The sequence below is a fragment of the Grammomys surdaster genome, unplaced genomic scaffold (genome assembly GCF_004785775.1).
Source record: "Grammomys surdaster isolate TR1022 unplaced genomic scaffold, NIH_TR_1.0 125767, whole genome shotgun sequence".
Lineage (NCBI taxonomy): Eukaryota > Metazoa > Chordata > Mammalia > Rodentia > Muridae > Grammomys > Grammomys surdaster.
The window spans coordinates 2,681,333-2,696,336 of NW_021620598.1; the positions used below are offsets into that span (position 1 = coordinate 2,681,333).

General features: G+C 55.1%; 1 protein-coding gene across 3 annotated transcripts in view; it reads right to left on the reverse strand.

The window, feature by feature from the left end:
- Wnt7b (Wnt family member 7B) overlaps positions 1 to 15,004 on the reverse strand; it is a 46,775-nt gene that overhangs the window by 29,247 nt on the left and 2,524 nt on the right. Inside the window, exon 1 of one of the 3 annotated variants that reach the window (XM_028788770.1) lies at positions 12,998 to 13,559. The exons of the other annotated variants lie outside the window; for them this stretch is intronic. Within the exon in view, the coding sequence (XP_028644603.1) occupies positions 12,998 to 13,080 (83 nt within the window). The 5' untranslated portion in view covers positions 13,081 to 13,559. Of the gene's footprint in view, positions 1 to 12,997; positions 13,560 to 15,004 lie in introns of those variants that run through there. 3 annotated transcript variants of the gene reach the window in all.

A 15,004-nucleotide genomic window follows, 5' to 3' on the forward strand; every position in this document is an offset into this window, starting at 1 on the left:
AGGGGAGAAAGAGAAGAAGGGGAGGAGAGAAATAGAGGAAGGGAAGGAGAAGAAGGAGGCTATCAGCCATGGAAAATTATGGATGGGTCAAAAGCTGTCCTTGGTAGCAACTTCTATCAAAAGGTTAGATATTGGGCAACAACTCTAATTGTGTGGGCATCTCGTTGATTGAGCATTTCTAAATATATAAATCCTTTAGATAATCATTAAGCTTTAAGAGTCTTCATTCTCCTGGGTACTGGAAGGATGGCGAATATTGTCTGGGGTTCAGCTGAGCTTTGCGGATTTCCCCCACAATGGCGTCTCATGGGTGCCAGTACCTTCGCATCTAGCTAGCTAGCTGGAGCCCCAGTCAGAGCCGAGGAGCAGCGGGAACATGGCGGATGCCCAGGAACAAGCCTGACCTGGCCGTTTTCTAAATATCACCCTACTGTGGAGGGCAGAGGAGAACATCTCAACCTTGCTGCCACTCCCCAGTGGTAGGTATCTAGGCCTCTAAAGCAGTGGCTAGGGCCACAGACTGTGATGTTGACACAATCCGTGGGAGCCCCAGATGTGCCTCTTCGTGGCTGAGCAGGGCGGGCTAAAGCACATTTCCTAAGTTCAGCTTCTTCCTTGGTAAAAGGGTGTGAGAGCGTTCGGGACACACGGCAGAGCTGATGGGGAGGAGATTGGTGTGGCACATGCACTCACACCACAGCTAGTGTGTGGTAACGTTTCACCTGTGAGGCCAGCTCTATCCTCCATCACTGAGGCTGGGATCACTCTGGTCCTGCATTACTCCTGGCTGCTGTACTCCTGGCTCCCACACTCCTCCCGGGACCAAGAAGGCACCATGCCTATAGTGGAACTCTGAAACACTGAGTGTCCACTGCTGTCTCCATGACAACCCAAGGGGCCATCCTCAGGCTCTTCCTCCCTCTAACCTTGTCAACTCACTCTGTGTCTGAGAAACAAGGGACCCCAGCCAGTACAGTAACCAACCACCAGATGAGCTGTGGCCATGCCTAGGGGACCAATCCCTCCTTCAGGTCAGGCATCACCCTGGGGTCTCCTCCAAGTATCCCCCCTCTCGGACATCCTTGGAGAGCTCACATTAAAGGCTGGTGGAAGGGTGTTCCCTATCCTCAGGACTGAGGTCGCCCTGTCCTTACTCAGTGTGGAGGACACTCCTGCTTCCTTCAAGAAGTAAGCCCTCAAGCCGGGCGGTGGTGGCGCACGCCTTTAATCCCAGCACTTGGGAGGCAGAGGTAGGTGGATTTCTGAATTCGAGGCCAGCCTGGTCTACAGAGTGAGTTCCAGGACAGCCAAGACTATACAGAGAAACCCTGTCTCAAAAAGCCAAAAAAAAAAAAAAAAAAAAGTAAGCCCTCCAAATAGTGTCCTCAGGACAGGGGTAAGAATCTAACCTAAATCCTTCATGCTGCTAGTGTTTTCAGTGCTTGAGTCGGAGAAGACTTTCTATGTGCCAGATTGAGCCCAAGACCCACATTACATCCCTATGTGAAAACCTGTGATAAGAATTGATATTCTTTTCCGCAGAGCCCCAGAGAGGCTTGGCTGCCCAGGCCTGGCAGGCAGGCAAGGATCAGAGACTGTAGCCTACTGCCCCACCCCTTCAGTGGGTTAACAAATGAAGGCTTCTAGTCAGGAAGCTCCGATCCACTGAAACACAGAAGAGGCCCCTCACAGGACAGTGGCCAGGCTCCTAGCTCACATGCCCAGCTGAGTGAAACATAGGGTTTCCTCAGCGAAGAAGGGCAGGTCATGGCTTCAGGGACAGTCATAGTGTTTCCTCTTTTCATCCTGGGTGACAGGTCAGTGAAAGCCATGTCATTTACCTTGTCCTTTTCCATTTAAATGGCCAGAGAGAAATGGTGTCATTGCTGGCCACAGAGGTGACCGACAGAACAGTCTCTCCCACCCAGAGGAAGCCCCCAGCCACCTCAAAATTCATGGAAGTGTCCTAAGGTGGCCACAAAGCCAAGCATCTGCACCCCAATATTCCCTTTAAATCTCCACCCACGAGAGCAAACAGGCCCTATAAGAGCAGTGACATCCGCTGGGTTTCTCTCTGGCCTGAGCCCTTTCCACACGGGACCAGGCTGCCCCCAGGCTGCTGGTCTGGAACAAACACGTGTGAAGAGAGTCAGAGAATGCAAAGACAAGCACAGGACCCAAAGACTGTTTAGAACTGGAGCTGAACCCAACGTGGCCTAGAGAAAGACATGAACCATCCTCTCTGGAAAGCAGGACCTTTAAAAAACAAAAAACAAAAACAAACAAAAAAAAAAACCTTTCCCTGGGACAGGCCCCTTAGCCCTCTGGTCCCACCACCCTTACACGCTCCAGCTCCTGGTCTAGCCCAGAGCTGTCTACACTGGACTACCTCAGAGCCTTTCCCTGCCCTCCCAGCTGCATCCACAGTCTCTTGAACAGCTTTCTTTGCTCCATGCTACCTACCTCATGGCACCAGGATTAGGCCTCGCTCTTCTCCCTCCTGCTGTGCTCAACTTTCAGATCTGCTCTTCCACTGCAGACACACCTCCTCACAGACAGTGTGTGACCCCCAAGTCCTCTCCAAGGGTTCTGCCTCTTTGCCTGCTGCTGACTCTCCCAGGGAAATGATTTCCTACCATTGCAAGGTAACCTAGGTCACTGGGTCTCTTACCCGAGTTCCAGTTCTAGAGAGTAGGGTCAAGTTGGTCTAAGCTTCCCTCTGGCCCCCCAGTCTTGGCCTGGACAGCTACCCAGCTGCCCAGCAACTCCAGCCCACACTCCTGGCCCAGGGCGCTTTGTAATTCTTCCTTCTTGGGCATCCTCCGGCAAAATATTTGAAGAATGTTCTAATTATCTATGATAGGCCAGGAAGGCGGGCCTGGGTCCACTCATCCAGGAAGTAACTCAGCAAATCCCCTGGAGGGTGGTGCCGAGCTCTCCCTATGGTGGGCAGGTGTGTCCAGGGCTTTTCCAGGCACTGAGGGGCCCAGGGGTTCTTCCCAGGCTCTGGATCATACTCAGGGTGGGGGTGGGAGGTTGGTTGGGAGCCAGGACTAGAGGAACCTCGATGTTCTTGCCAGGTAAGTGGGGATAGGAATGTCTCCCTAGTGCAGATTGGCCTGAGTCCCCAGATCAGAGTCCCCACCCACACACACACACACAGAGACATTAGCTACAATCTGAATTAGATTACACTGACCAAGGAGAGCTCACCTAGGCCAGAACTGAGCACAGCAGGTCCCTTTGGCAGGTCTATGGAACAGAACTGGTCAGGGTGGAACGCAGCAGGTGCCAAGGCCCCTGCCCTCAGGCTACCTGTCCTCCCTCTGGTCCTCCTTCAGTCTTCTTCCCTCTGCTGGCTGGTAACCCCAGCTCAGAGACATGGGCAGGGCATGCAGCTCCAAAGCTGTGTTTTGTTTCTTGACTCTTATCCCCTCCCTCCTCCCTCCTTGCCTTCCTCTTCCCTCTTCCGTTCCCTCCTCCCTCCCTATTCCCTCCTTTGCCTCTTCTTTCTTTCAGGGTCTCATGTAGCCCAGGTTAACTTCAAAACCACTAGGTAGCCAAGAATGACCTTGAACTTCTGATCCTCCTGCTTACACAGTGCTCAGAGTGCTGGCACTGTGGGGGCGCACCACCCCAATAGTAGGTACCTGGACCCAGGTGAGGCCCTGGAGGGAGTATCAGAGGGCAGGTCTAGCCTGGCCATCCAAGTAGCCCTTTAGCATGCTCTGACACAGGCTCTACACCCATAGCCACAGTGCTGAAAGAGCACACACCTAGTTCCGTTTCCTGCCTGTTCTACCCATCCCTACAGCAGTTCTTGGGGTTGGATCTTGAAGCATAAACTTACAGAAGGGAAAACAGACAGAGAAACCCAGAAGGGTCTAGAGGCAATCAGGGGCTGGAGACGGCTGAAGGTGGGCAACTCTAGGACTCTGCTTGGGAATTCAGCCACCCCCAAACCCCTCCCCAGCCTGCTTGTGCCTCAGTTTCTCATTCGAATATCAAGGTGGCGAAAGTCAGGGGACCTGAGGCTAGACCCTGGAGAGGACCTCCATGGCTGTGGAAACTAGGTTCCAGTTCTGCTAAGTCTCTGACTATTTCTGACCACTCTGGGCCTCAGCCTACCTATCTGTCAGTAGCGGGGTCAGTCTGCCCAGGGTTGGGTCTCTGGAAGGCAGTCCCTCCCCTCCAGCATGGGCCCCACTCCTCCTATCTTTCCAAGTCACTGCTCCCCTCAGCTGCTCCTGGTGTTCCCAGGCAAGAGAGTAGAGATTCTGCTAAAGGCTTTCCCACCCTTCTACATAGCTGGCATTCCAGCCAGGCATCCCAGGACCCCACCCTGGAGAGAAAGAAGGCAGTCTGGGAGAAGCAGGCAGTGAGCAGGAAGCCTGGGTAGATTGGGGTGGTTGAAGATGGGAAAGCCACGCACACCGAGTGGCACATGGAGACATGTGCAAAGGCCTTAAGGGGGATAATGGGTTCACTGAGTCCTCACGGGGGTCACTGTAATTTTCACTGACTGACCTCCGACTTCAGAAACGTCAGGACCTTTCCTGGCACGTAGGGCCCAACATAACATGCCAAGTCCTGGCCTTAATGGATCAGGTCTTTGCCCTGGGAAGGGTACCTTGTCTCTCCAGCAGTCAGACAGGACTCCATACCCAGCACAGTGCCCCCACCTCCAAGAAGCCTGTCTGACCCTGCTTTGTTCTCACTTTGAAGACACCTGTGTGTGCCAGGCCTGGCACAGGGGCTGAGGTAGCTTTCTCTGGCCCTACTCTTTGCTTCCCACAGTACAGATGGAGACCACCACATCCAGAGATGCCATGGCCCCTGAGGCTATGAGGCTGGCTGAAGCCCAACTGGTGCTGAGTCCCCTAAGCCCAGCATGGCACTTGCTATCAAATCTATGTGATACGGGGTGCCCTGAAGGCATGGCTGGCCAAGACACCAACCCGAGAGTTAGGGACAGAAGGACAGGTGGGTGTAAACGGTGGGAGGGAGTTGGCAGGCCCCACTGGCCTACCGCCAGTTTGGGAGTCTAAACACTGGATGGCTGAGCCAGCACTTCCTGGGACACTCTGAGTATGTTCTGAGCTGTGAGTTTGGGGACCAAGTCCCACACACGGGGGACAGCAAGTCACCATCTCTCTACAGACTTCAAGGCAAGGCTGAGTTCTTATCCGGAATCAAGGGGGAGACAGAGAATAGAGGGGGTGGGGCCTGCCTGACCACACAGTACCCAGGGCTGTGTGAGCCTCAGCCAGGGGCCTGACCCATCTTCTGACATCACAGCTGGGGCCTGTCGGAGTCAGAAGCCCCCCTGGGGACTGTTCCACGGTCCCTCACCTTGGGGCTCTTCTATGACCTCAGTGGCTTCCCCAGTCAACTGCCTCAGACTGAATGCCCTGGGAAAGGGGCCACTCAATCCCAGTGGCTAGCCTGGCTGGGAGCCCGTTATTCCCATTTTCCAGAGGAGGCTCAAAGAAGGGCAGTGTTTTGTCCAAGGCTGAATAGCAGCTTGGCAGCAATAAAGCCACGTGCTTTGTCTCTGCCTCCTTGATATCATCCTCCCGCTGCAGCTGTGCCTACCCTGTCCCTTCCTGCTACAGGAGTCCCCATGTTGGAAGGCACAGGCGAAGACAGGGGTCTGGCATCACTGACCTACAAGCCGCCAACCTATGTTGCTTCTGGGACAGAGCTATCACACACACACACACACACACACACACACACACACACACACACAAGAACTTCCCTCAGGTGAAGTCACTGCCCACTGCCACATACTCTACTGCAAAGATGCCAGGAAGGAAACACAGAGCGTCAGGCAGGGCACTGCAGGCACCACAGCCTGAGGAAAGTTGTCCAGCTCTAGTACCTTACCCTTTGAGAGAGGACAGAATGGAAGTTTAAACACTATTCTTCTATTCTTCCTGGACGTCTTCAGGGCTGTGTCCCTGGGTCCCTCATGCTATGCATCTCTGTCCCAGAGCTGTGGCAGGGTAAAGAGCAGATAAAATTTCGAGCCCCTGGCTAGCACTCTCTCTACACCACCTGCTTGCCCAGCAACCTCAGGCTCGCTCATCCCCATCGCACAGTGCTTTGGCCACAGTACACCTCAGCCCATCCAAAGGTTCAAAAGGTCACCCTGAGAAGCTGGCATGCTTAATCTGGTGCTCCACCCTGTGGCAGGGCCACCAAAGGGAATGTCAACCCTGCTTGGTCCACAAAGAAGGCCACTCCAGCACTTTGGCCTACAGGAACGTTTACAGTGGCTTAAATTCATCCTTCCCCAGGGACCAATCTGGTCTACAGGCACATAGCTTGTCTCGAAACACAGCAGGGTGGCAAATCTGGCTCCTGGGGAGGGTCGGCACTTGGAAAGTCCCAGCACTCCCTGCTAGAGGTGAAGTTGGAACACCTCCCAGAAGGTGTTCAGACTCAGCCCAGCCCTCAGTCTCTGTTTCAACCTCAGGCTGGTAGAGACAATTTGTGGAGCTTCTCAGGTCACCCTACTCCAGAAGGAAGTCTTTCCTGGGTCATCCTTACTACAAGTGATCAGGGTCTCAGCTATGGAAGCTGCAGGGCTCTGTGTGAACTCAGAAGAAGGTGGGCGGGAAGACTGTGGTAAATTAAGGGGGTGTGAAGAGTCAACTGAATGCAAGAGGATTCACTAGAAGGCCTCTAGAGCCACCCCCAGATGGAAAACCAAGATCTCAAGTAGCCAAGGATACCCCAAGGCCACGCCCAGCCACACCCAACAGTATATCATGAAGCACATATTAAACCTGCATACAGGTCACAGGGTGGCTTCCAGACCTACCTACCTTTCTCCCTGTTAAAGCTGGCCTCAGAGCTGCTGGAGGAGTGCCAAGTCAGGCAGGGACATCTCTACATCCTCCAAGAGCACCACATCCCTGTCCCTGGGGCAAAAGCAAAAGCTAGCTCCCAAGCTATAGAGGAAGCCTTTGCTCAGGCCCCAGAATCTCCTGGTCCAAAAACAATGGCAACCTACTGCCCTAGTTGGGTTCTCAGCCCTTATACAATGTAATGAATGTGAGAAAGGCAACTGTGTTAGTTAGAGGCTGGGAGGTACCATGGACCTCAGAGTCCTACAGACCTGGGTTCAAATTCAGCCTCAGACACCTTGACCTGGGAAACACCTAGCCCTGACCTCCCCACCCTCACAGTTCTATGCTGGAGGTGGCTTGGTTTAGCCTCTGTGCCAGCAGCCAGGGAGGAAAGTGACTCCGGACAGACTGTGCGTGGCAGACCCACAAGACAGGTCCTTCTGGAAATGTGGACCCCGGGGTCTGTGAAGAGTCAACGAGACAGCTGCTGGTCCATTCTCATTCTAAAGATGCTGAAACAGGCCTCAGTATGAAACCCAGGTTGGCTTTAAACCCACAATCCTCCTGCCTCAGCCTTGAGTGCTAGGGTAACATGCTTGCAACACAAAACTCAACCAGGGCTTTTAAACTCTGTTTTACACCCATGGCCTGCTGCTGGGGGTAATCTGAAATCCCACCTGTCTTCTTCCTTCTAAGGACCTGACCACACATCACTACTTGGGTTTGTTTGCTGGGACTTAGGGGCACAAAAAGGGGGTAGATCAGGGAGTGCTACGGGAGAAGGTTCTGGAAGGTGATGGAAGTCCTTGGTATCAGCTGATGGGACTCCTGGGGGTTCTGGCTTTTCCTCCAACAAATGCTCCAGCCCTTGGAAGGATTCACAACCTATAGCTGTAGTACTGGCTAGTTTGTTGTTGTTGTTTATTTGTTTGTATGTTTATGGCAATTTGATGCAGGCGAGGGTCATCTAGGAAAAGGGAAACTTTATTGAGAAGCTGTCTCCATAAGACTGGCCTGTGGGCAAGTTTGTGGGGGTATTGTCTTGATTAAGGACTGATGAGTGTGGTTTCCATCCCATTGTGGGTGGTGCCGTCCCTAGGCTGATGGTCCTGGGTGCTATAAGAAATCAGGCTGGGCAAGCCATGAGGAGCAAGCAAGCCAGTAAGCACTACTCCTCCGTGGAGTGCCTCTGTTTCCATTCCTGAGAACAGGTTCTTGCCTTGGTTTTCCTAAGTGGACTGGTCTGGGCTATGTAACCCAGACAAACCCTTTCCTCTCCAAGTTGCTTTTGGTGATGGTATCCATCATAGCCATATAAAAGCTAACTAAGATGGGTGCCATGGCCGCTTGGGGGACGGGGGAGACAATGCCCTGTAGCATCTTCTATTTCCAGTCTTAGCCATGGCTCTAGCACATCTGCACCGATACAGACAGTAGCCTCAACCACACACCTAGAGGCTTCCACTGAGCCCCAGAGCACTGGATTCCCTGGCCCAGCAAAGCCCTTCTTTAGAATCCCTGATTCTCATGCTTACATCTGCTTGGATGCCTCCAGGGCCAGGAAACTCAGTATCTTCCAGATAACAAGAAGGCTGGCCCAAGCTTGGGGGATCCACACTCAAGGGCAAGGTGACCGTGGGTGGGTAGGGGGCCTGGGGGAGGGGCAGGCTGAGCTGGAAGATGAGGAAAGAGAGGGAGCCCAGAGTGCACCTGTACCCACCCCCACCCATCAGCCAGCCTGAGGGGAGGCCCCCAGCCCCACACCAAGGAGGGAGGACAAACGGCCGTTTTGTCCTTGGCCAGCGGGCGGCCTGTACTACACAATGACCCTTTCATCAGGCTGAGGGAGCCCTGGGCCGGGGTTTCATCTGACAAGGGAGGGCGCCAGCCTCTTGTCCCCTCGGGAGGGGAGCTGAGCCCTATCCCAGCCGGACTCAGGACTGTGCAAAATGGAGGCCTCCAGGAAACCTGCTGTAGCTGTTCCACCTGCATGGAAGATGCAGAGGTTAGTGAGCTGGGTATAGGCTGCACAGAGGGACCCTACTTTGGACACTTCCCCCTGACCCTCTGATGACAGGAAACCTCCATTCAAAATATTGGTTCCCATCCCAGTCATCTGCCATTACCATGCCCGGAACACTAGCTCAAACCTCAGCAGGGCGTCCATGCCCACTAGGACACCTGTAGCAATGTAACCCTGGCCCACCCGCCCCTCCAAGCCAGCCTGAGGCTTGGAGGCTCAGCAGGAGAGCTCCAGGCAGAGGAAGGAAGAAGCATGATGTCTAAATATCTTCCTTAGTGATCAACCGCGTGATCACTTGTAACAGCTGGCTGTGCCACCTCTCCCATCTGGGATGGATCACCCCAGGGAGGGCCATTGTAGGGGTTAGAGCCAGTAGGACAAGATGATGACCTGGTATTTGGGTGATCTCATCTCTCAGGACCCCAGTACTGTGTCTGTCTGTCCATGGGGTCCCCTGGTGGATGTGTTTGAGTCATAACCTCCTTCAATAGTCTTCCTCTTTAGTTTGGCCAAAACTCTTCCATCCTTTAAAATCCTGTTTAGATCCTGAAGGAAGAAGTCCTCTGAGGCACCCAAGGAGCACACTACTCCCTCCTGAGTGACTGCTTCCTCTGGACCTTCCTCTGGGTCCCTAAAGGCAAATTTCCCTGCTCCTGTGACCCCAAGAGCTACCTGTTTCCTGAACTGTCCTTAACACCAGAATCTAAATTAAGCACAGGCCCTGAATCTCTCTGAGTGCTCCAGGTCATCCTGTGAAGTTTGCATCCCCTCCACAGATTCTCCCTGGGAAAAGGAGTGAGCTAGAATCAGCCATGCAGAAAGAGGTGGTCCTCGGATGAGAACCCAGGTTTGGCATGCCTGGTGGTCTCCAGGTTCCAAGGAAACCTGGTTAGAACGGGCTCTACCCTCCAGTTTCCCCCACAGCCAGAGACCAAAGAGGCAAGCCCTCTGCACACACAGTAACTAGGAAAGGTTCATCCCAGAATGCACTTCACTCCTCTCTCAGCTGGTGAGTCTTACCATACCACAGTGGGTTTGGGGTAGTTTTCTGTGGTTACAGGGGCTCCAGCTGGAAGGTTTCCTGGGACTTAAGCTGTGCTCGGGTGTTCCAGCTCTTAACCCTGGTGTGCCAGCTATTTTATGGGATGTCACATGCTTTCAAACCCAGAGACACCTGGCCCTGACCTGAGTCTTCTTCCCCTCTATGACTTGTGAGGAGACTGAGGTCCAGACAGACACCACCCTCCAGGTGACCTGTCCATGTTGAAGTCCTGTGACCCACACTGCCCCCTGGACTGTGATGCTCCAGAAGCGGCCTGATTCAGCACCCATCTCACCAAGGGTCATACCCACAGGACTTTTAGGACTGTGGTCAGCACCACCGGCAAAGCCACAGCAGGAACCAGGAAGAGGCCTGACTGGGCCTGGGGAGGACAGTGGTGAGCACCCTCTGCACCCCCAAGCCAGGTGGTCGGTGAGTAACCATCCCGTCATTCATGACTCACTCGGCTCCCCAGAGCAGGCGGTTACCATGACAGGCTCTACCGGAAGACATGGGGGGGGTCATCACAGTCAACTACCACATCTAGGACAGGGAGGCCAAGAACGGAAGGGACCTGCCCTTACAGTAGCCCAGACTGGTTCTGGCTCCAGACTTGGGCCAGGCCCTCATACCAGCTGACCCAGCACTAACACTCCTTGTAGCCTTACCCCCACCCCATCCCCCACCCCCGTTTGCCTTTCCTTGGTCCCTTGCTGATTCCCCACTGGACCTCCCCCACTCTGCAACACAGGGGTACAGGTGGCTGAGCTGCCTCTCACAGCTGGGTCACACGTGGAGTCTGATAGGGGCTCAGGGCCCTTCCAGGCCAGTACACCCGTCCAATACGATCAGTGGCAGGGGCCTGGGCATGTGTCTGGGATTCACTGTGTTCGGATGATAACCCAGCATGGGGAGCTGGGAGAACAGCCCAGTTGAAAGGGACAGGATCAACTGTTGGCTAGTGTCTGTGATCCTAGCAATGGGATGCCTTCTGGAAAGTTCTCTGGAACAGAACAGAGCCTCCACTCGGGGCCCCTCCCCACTGTGGCATCCTCTGGGACATTCCTGCAGTACTAGGAGGAGGAGGGGTGTCTCACATTGACCCCCAACTACCTTCCACAGTTAGGAGAGTTCTGTGCTGGTCATCTAGCCAAACTCTGCTACCAGGGGTGTGCCTAAACCAGGCAGACTCGAGACTTGACATCCTTTCGCCATAATCTTAGGGGCCGTTCCCTCCCAGGTATCTTAATGCAGCCAACTCTGTGATACCCAGCAAGGTGAGGAAAAAACAGCCCTACAGTCATTAGCCCTTCCTCCATCCCAGGAGCAGGGCTTATAGGGGGCTGAACCAGTCCGGGATAATGATGAAAAAGTGACCCCTTGCTGCTCCCCAGCTACCACAAACCATGTTGGCCCCAGAACTGGCCTGAACACACTTGAAAAGCTTCTCCCTTGAAAGAATATCAGCCCGGAGAACCGGCAGTATAGTCAAGGACCAACCTATGTGGGGTACAGACGTTGGAGGTTACCCCACTAAGCTGGAATGGGCCCTCCAGGAGAAAATGGGGGGCCTCAGAGGTACACTGGCTACTATCCTGCCAGAGAGTTCTGCAGCTGCTGTAGGGTAAACCACTTTTGCCATCCTATCCTCTCAGACCCAACTTCGGGCCTCCACCCCTGGACACCTCCCCAGGATCACCAAACCTCAGCTCCTAGTCTCCCCAGATGATTTCTCAAAGTAACTGCTGGCTCTTCAGCAAGACTTAAGATTGACATTAAGAATTCTCTTGGCCAGGTCTCCATGATCAGGCGGTGCCCACGGGCCCTGCGCCCTGCGCGGGGAGGCCTGCTACTCTCCACCCCAGGCGATGCCTCCGCAGCCAGGGCTGCCCGCCGGGCCTGGAGCGCTCCCTCTGCCTGGACCTTGTAATTATGTTCCACAGCCGGGGAAACCGCGGGCCTCGCAGCATCTGGCTGCGGTTGCGAACTTTTGTTTCAAGATGCGCGACTATTTATAGAAGGAAAACTGGTAGGATAGTAATTTCCTAGGAGCTGGAAGAGAAATTGGCCGCGTCTTTATTAAAAGGGGTGGGGGCGGGGCAATTTATCAGGACTGTGGCCGCGGGGAGGGGAGGGGGTGGTGCAGGGAGCGGGAAGGAGGCTGCCGCCTCTGGCCGCGTTAGGCGACCCCGGACGTGGCCCGCGTGTTAAGGAGAGGGCGGGGGAGGGGAGGAGAGGGAGAGGGAGCGCTGGCTCTGAGGTTTAATCAGTAGCATCCAGCTTCAATTCCCCCAAACGGCGGTTCCATAAATCAAACTTCTTTTTAAATCGGAGGCCAGAGCATATGCGTCCCATTAGGAATCGGGCGAAGCCACCGCTGTGCGGACGCGCCCCCTTCGACTCGCAGGGCCGACTCGGGCCCTGCCCGGAGCTTCCCGTAGCCTGGTGGGCGATGCTCCGCGGACTCTCTAGACCTGGATTACCTGCGCGCACAATGTGCGCCCTCCTCGCCTCTTGAAGAGGCGTCTAGCAGAGGAGAGGTCAAGGCCTCCCGGTGCGGCAAGACAGCACTAGTGGCCAGAGAGACTTCAGGGAACAGCCTGGGCGCGCTGTCTGGTGGGGCGCAGCATGCACGTGTGACTGCCAGTGTATGCACTGGGAAGCCGATGTGTGCCCGTAGCTCTCCTTAGTGTGGGACGGCCATGCGCGCCGCGTGGTTAATATGGCCTAGGAAGAGGGTCTCCCGCTAATCCAGGATCATGCTAGGACGCGACTGGCTAACTGTGGCTCTCGCTCTCAGTGCACATAGCCTAACCTGCAAAGGCAGTCGGACTGCTCTTCTGCCATCCTTTCTCTGACCCCTAAGCTAAAATTTCTCGTTGTCACAGCTGTCCCCTAGGTGGTCTACCTCGGCGGCTTAAGTCAGCAAATTGACCCAAAGGCCCCCAGTTTCTTTGCGCGCAGGGCATCCAGCGCCCCACCCGGGACCATCTTGCCACCTTCCCCCTCCCTTCTCCAGCAGTGGTGGCCAGGGCTCCCCTCCCGCCCACCCCGCCCGCCACCCGCGGCACTCACAGGTAGCTGCCGCTGGACAGAAGGAGAAAGATCTGCGGGCAATAGACGGAGACCAGCGCGCTGCGCGGCGACAGGAGGAGCATGGTGGGCTGGCGCGCCTGGCTGGGCTGGGCAGGCCCCACCCGCAGGGCTCCTGGGCCAACTGAGGCTGGGGTCTCCGCGGCCCTCCCTGATGTAGGGCAGCAGCGCTGGGCGCTAGGGGCCAGGGCTCGGGGGCCGGGGGACAGTGCTCGCCCGTGTCTCGCTGCCAGGACCGCGCATCGTGCTGTATCTGGGGCAGTAGCGAGCGCTGGGGCTGGAGTTCGGGGCGGGGGCCCTGCGGGAGTCAGTGAGCGCGCCTTAGGGGCTGTCTGGTCCTCTGTCCGTCTGTCGGTGCGAACCGGTTCTGTCGCTCACTCTGGCTCAAGTCTCCAAGTCTCCCGAAGCGCACAGCTGCCATTGGACAGGCCGCCCCTACATCCGCCTCCTCCGCGGGCGGGTTTTTTTTAAAGGGGAGGTTGACCAGAGTGTGTGGCGGGTGCCGCCCCCAGGGTTTGCCCAAGTTGCCTTGGCCGGGATACCCTCGCCACAACCTTTGGCGAGAAACTCCGCTACGGAGAGCGCATCTCCGGGAGGCACCGCGCGGAGGCGTGTGCGCCTCTTAGGGGCTGTGCTAAGCAACGTGTGCTCATGTATGCATGCATGTGCTTGCATGTTTCTGCAGGAGCATGGGCGGTATGGGAGCCCGCAGGTGTGTGTGCACAGATGCCCTGTGTGTGTTGTCCCTCTGTCTGCATGTAGCCTGGTTAGGGATGGTTGGGTGTGAGTCCCTCTCACCGCACCTGGGCCAGCTCTGTTCTGGGGCCATCAGCGGCTTCGTGCCTCTTTAGAGAGGCAGGCAGGCAAAACCCTCTGTCACACAGGACCATCACATCTGGCTCTTTCATCTCTCATCTTTTACTCTTCTTTGAAGAGAGTTGGTTGGAGTCAGGGCAAGGAAAGAGTCTTCTAAAGAGCCCTCCCCTACTAATTTTTTTAATAGTCTAGAAACAGATTTGGGGGTCCCATCTCCTATTTCTGCTGAGCCTGGCCATATCGGAATGTCTTTGTATAGAGGTATATGTCAGCTGGGGGAAGTCTCTGAGCAGAGAGGACAGCAGAAAAGGAGGAGTTGTGTGTGGTACAGTCGTGGTCCTAAAGTTCTCGGGGATTCAGGAGTCGGAAACCTCCCTTACCTCCAGACCTCCCTGTCCTTTGCCCCTTTGCTTCTCCCAACCACAAAAGCAGGAACAAGCCTAGCACAGGGCTGGTCTTGGCACCTCAGTGACCTTGGCAGCTCCCCGCTCCACCTTGGCCTCCTCCAGGATAGCTGCTCTCATCCATAGAGACCTTAGGTTAAACGTTGTGACTTCCCAGTGCCATTGTGCTTGGAACTTGCTGAGAATCTGAGGCACTCCTGTTTTTGGATTGTGAGGACTGAATTCTGGTTCTTGCTTGCACGAGAGGTGTGCACGTGGGATGAATGCCCTGGTGGGATTTCTGGAGGCCCCCGTTGCACATACAGAAACATGGGGCAGAGGCAGGTTCAGGGGCCTTCATCATAAAACAGCCCCCCCAAAAAAAAACAACTATCTGGAGGAGTCTCCAGAATGGCTCCTGCACCTTGGATCTCACAGCCACTGGCGATAAGAAAAGCTTCACTGGTGGGAGCCACAATATTCCACGACTCTAGGTCAGGGCAAAAGTCATCTGAACTAATCCCTCAGCGGTTCCCAGGGGACTACTACCATGACTCTGCTACTCTACTTTCAGATGAGATTGAGACGGTGAGCGGCTGCCCCAGACACCTGCCAGGCATCCTGTGGGATTCCTACTCCAAAGAGATCCTGTCCACACCACCTACCCCTTTAGGTCCCATGGGAAGGCTCAGCTGCCTCTCCTGCTTACCTGATGGAGGACACACACACACACACACACACACAGAGAGAGAGAGAGAGAGAGAGAGAGAGAGAGAGAGAGAGAGAGAGA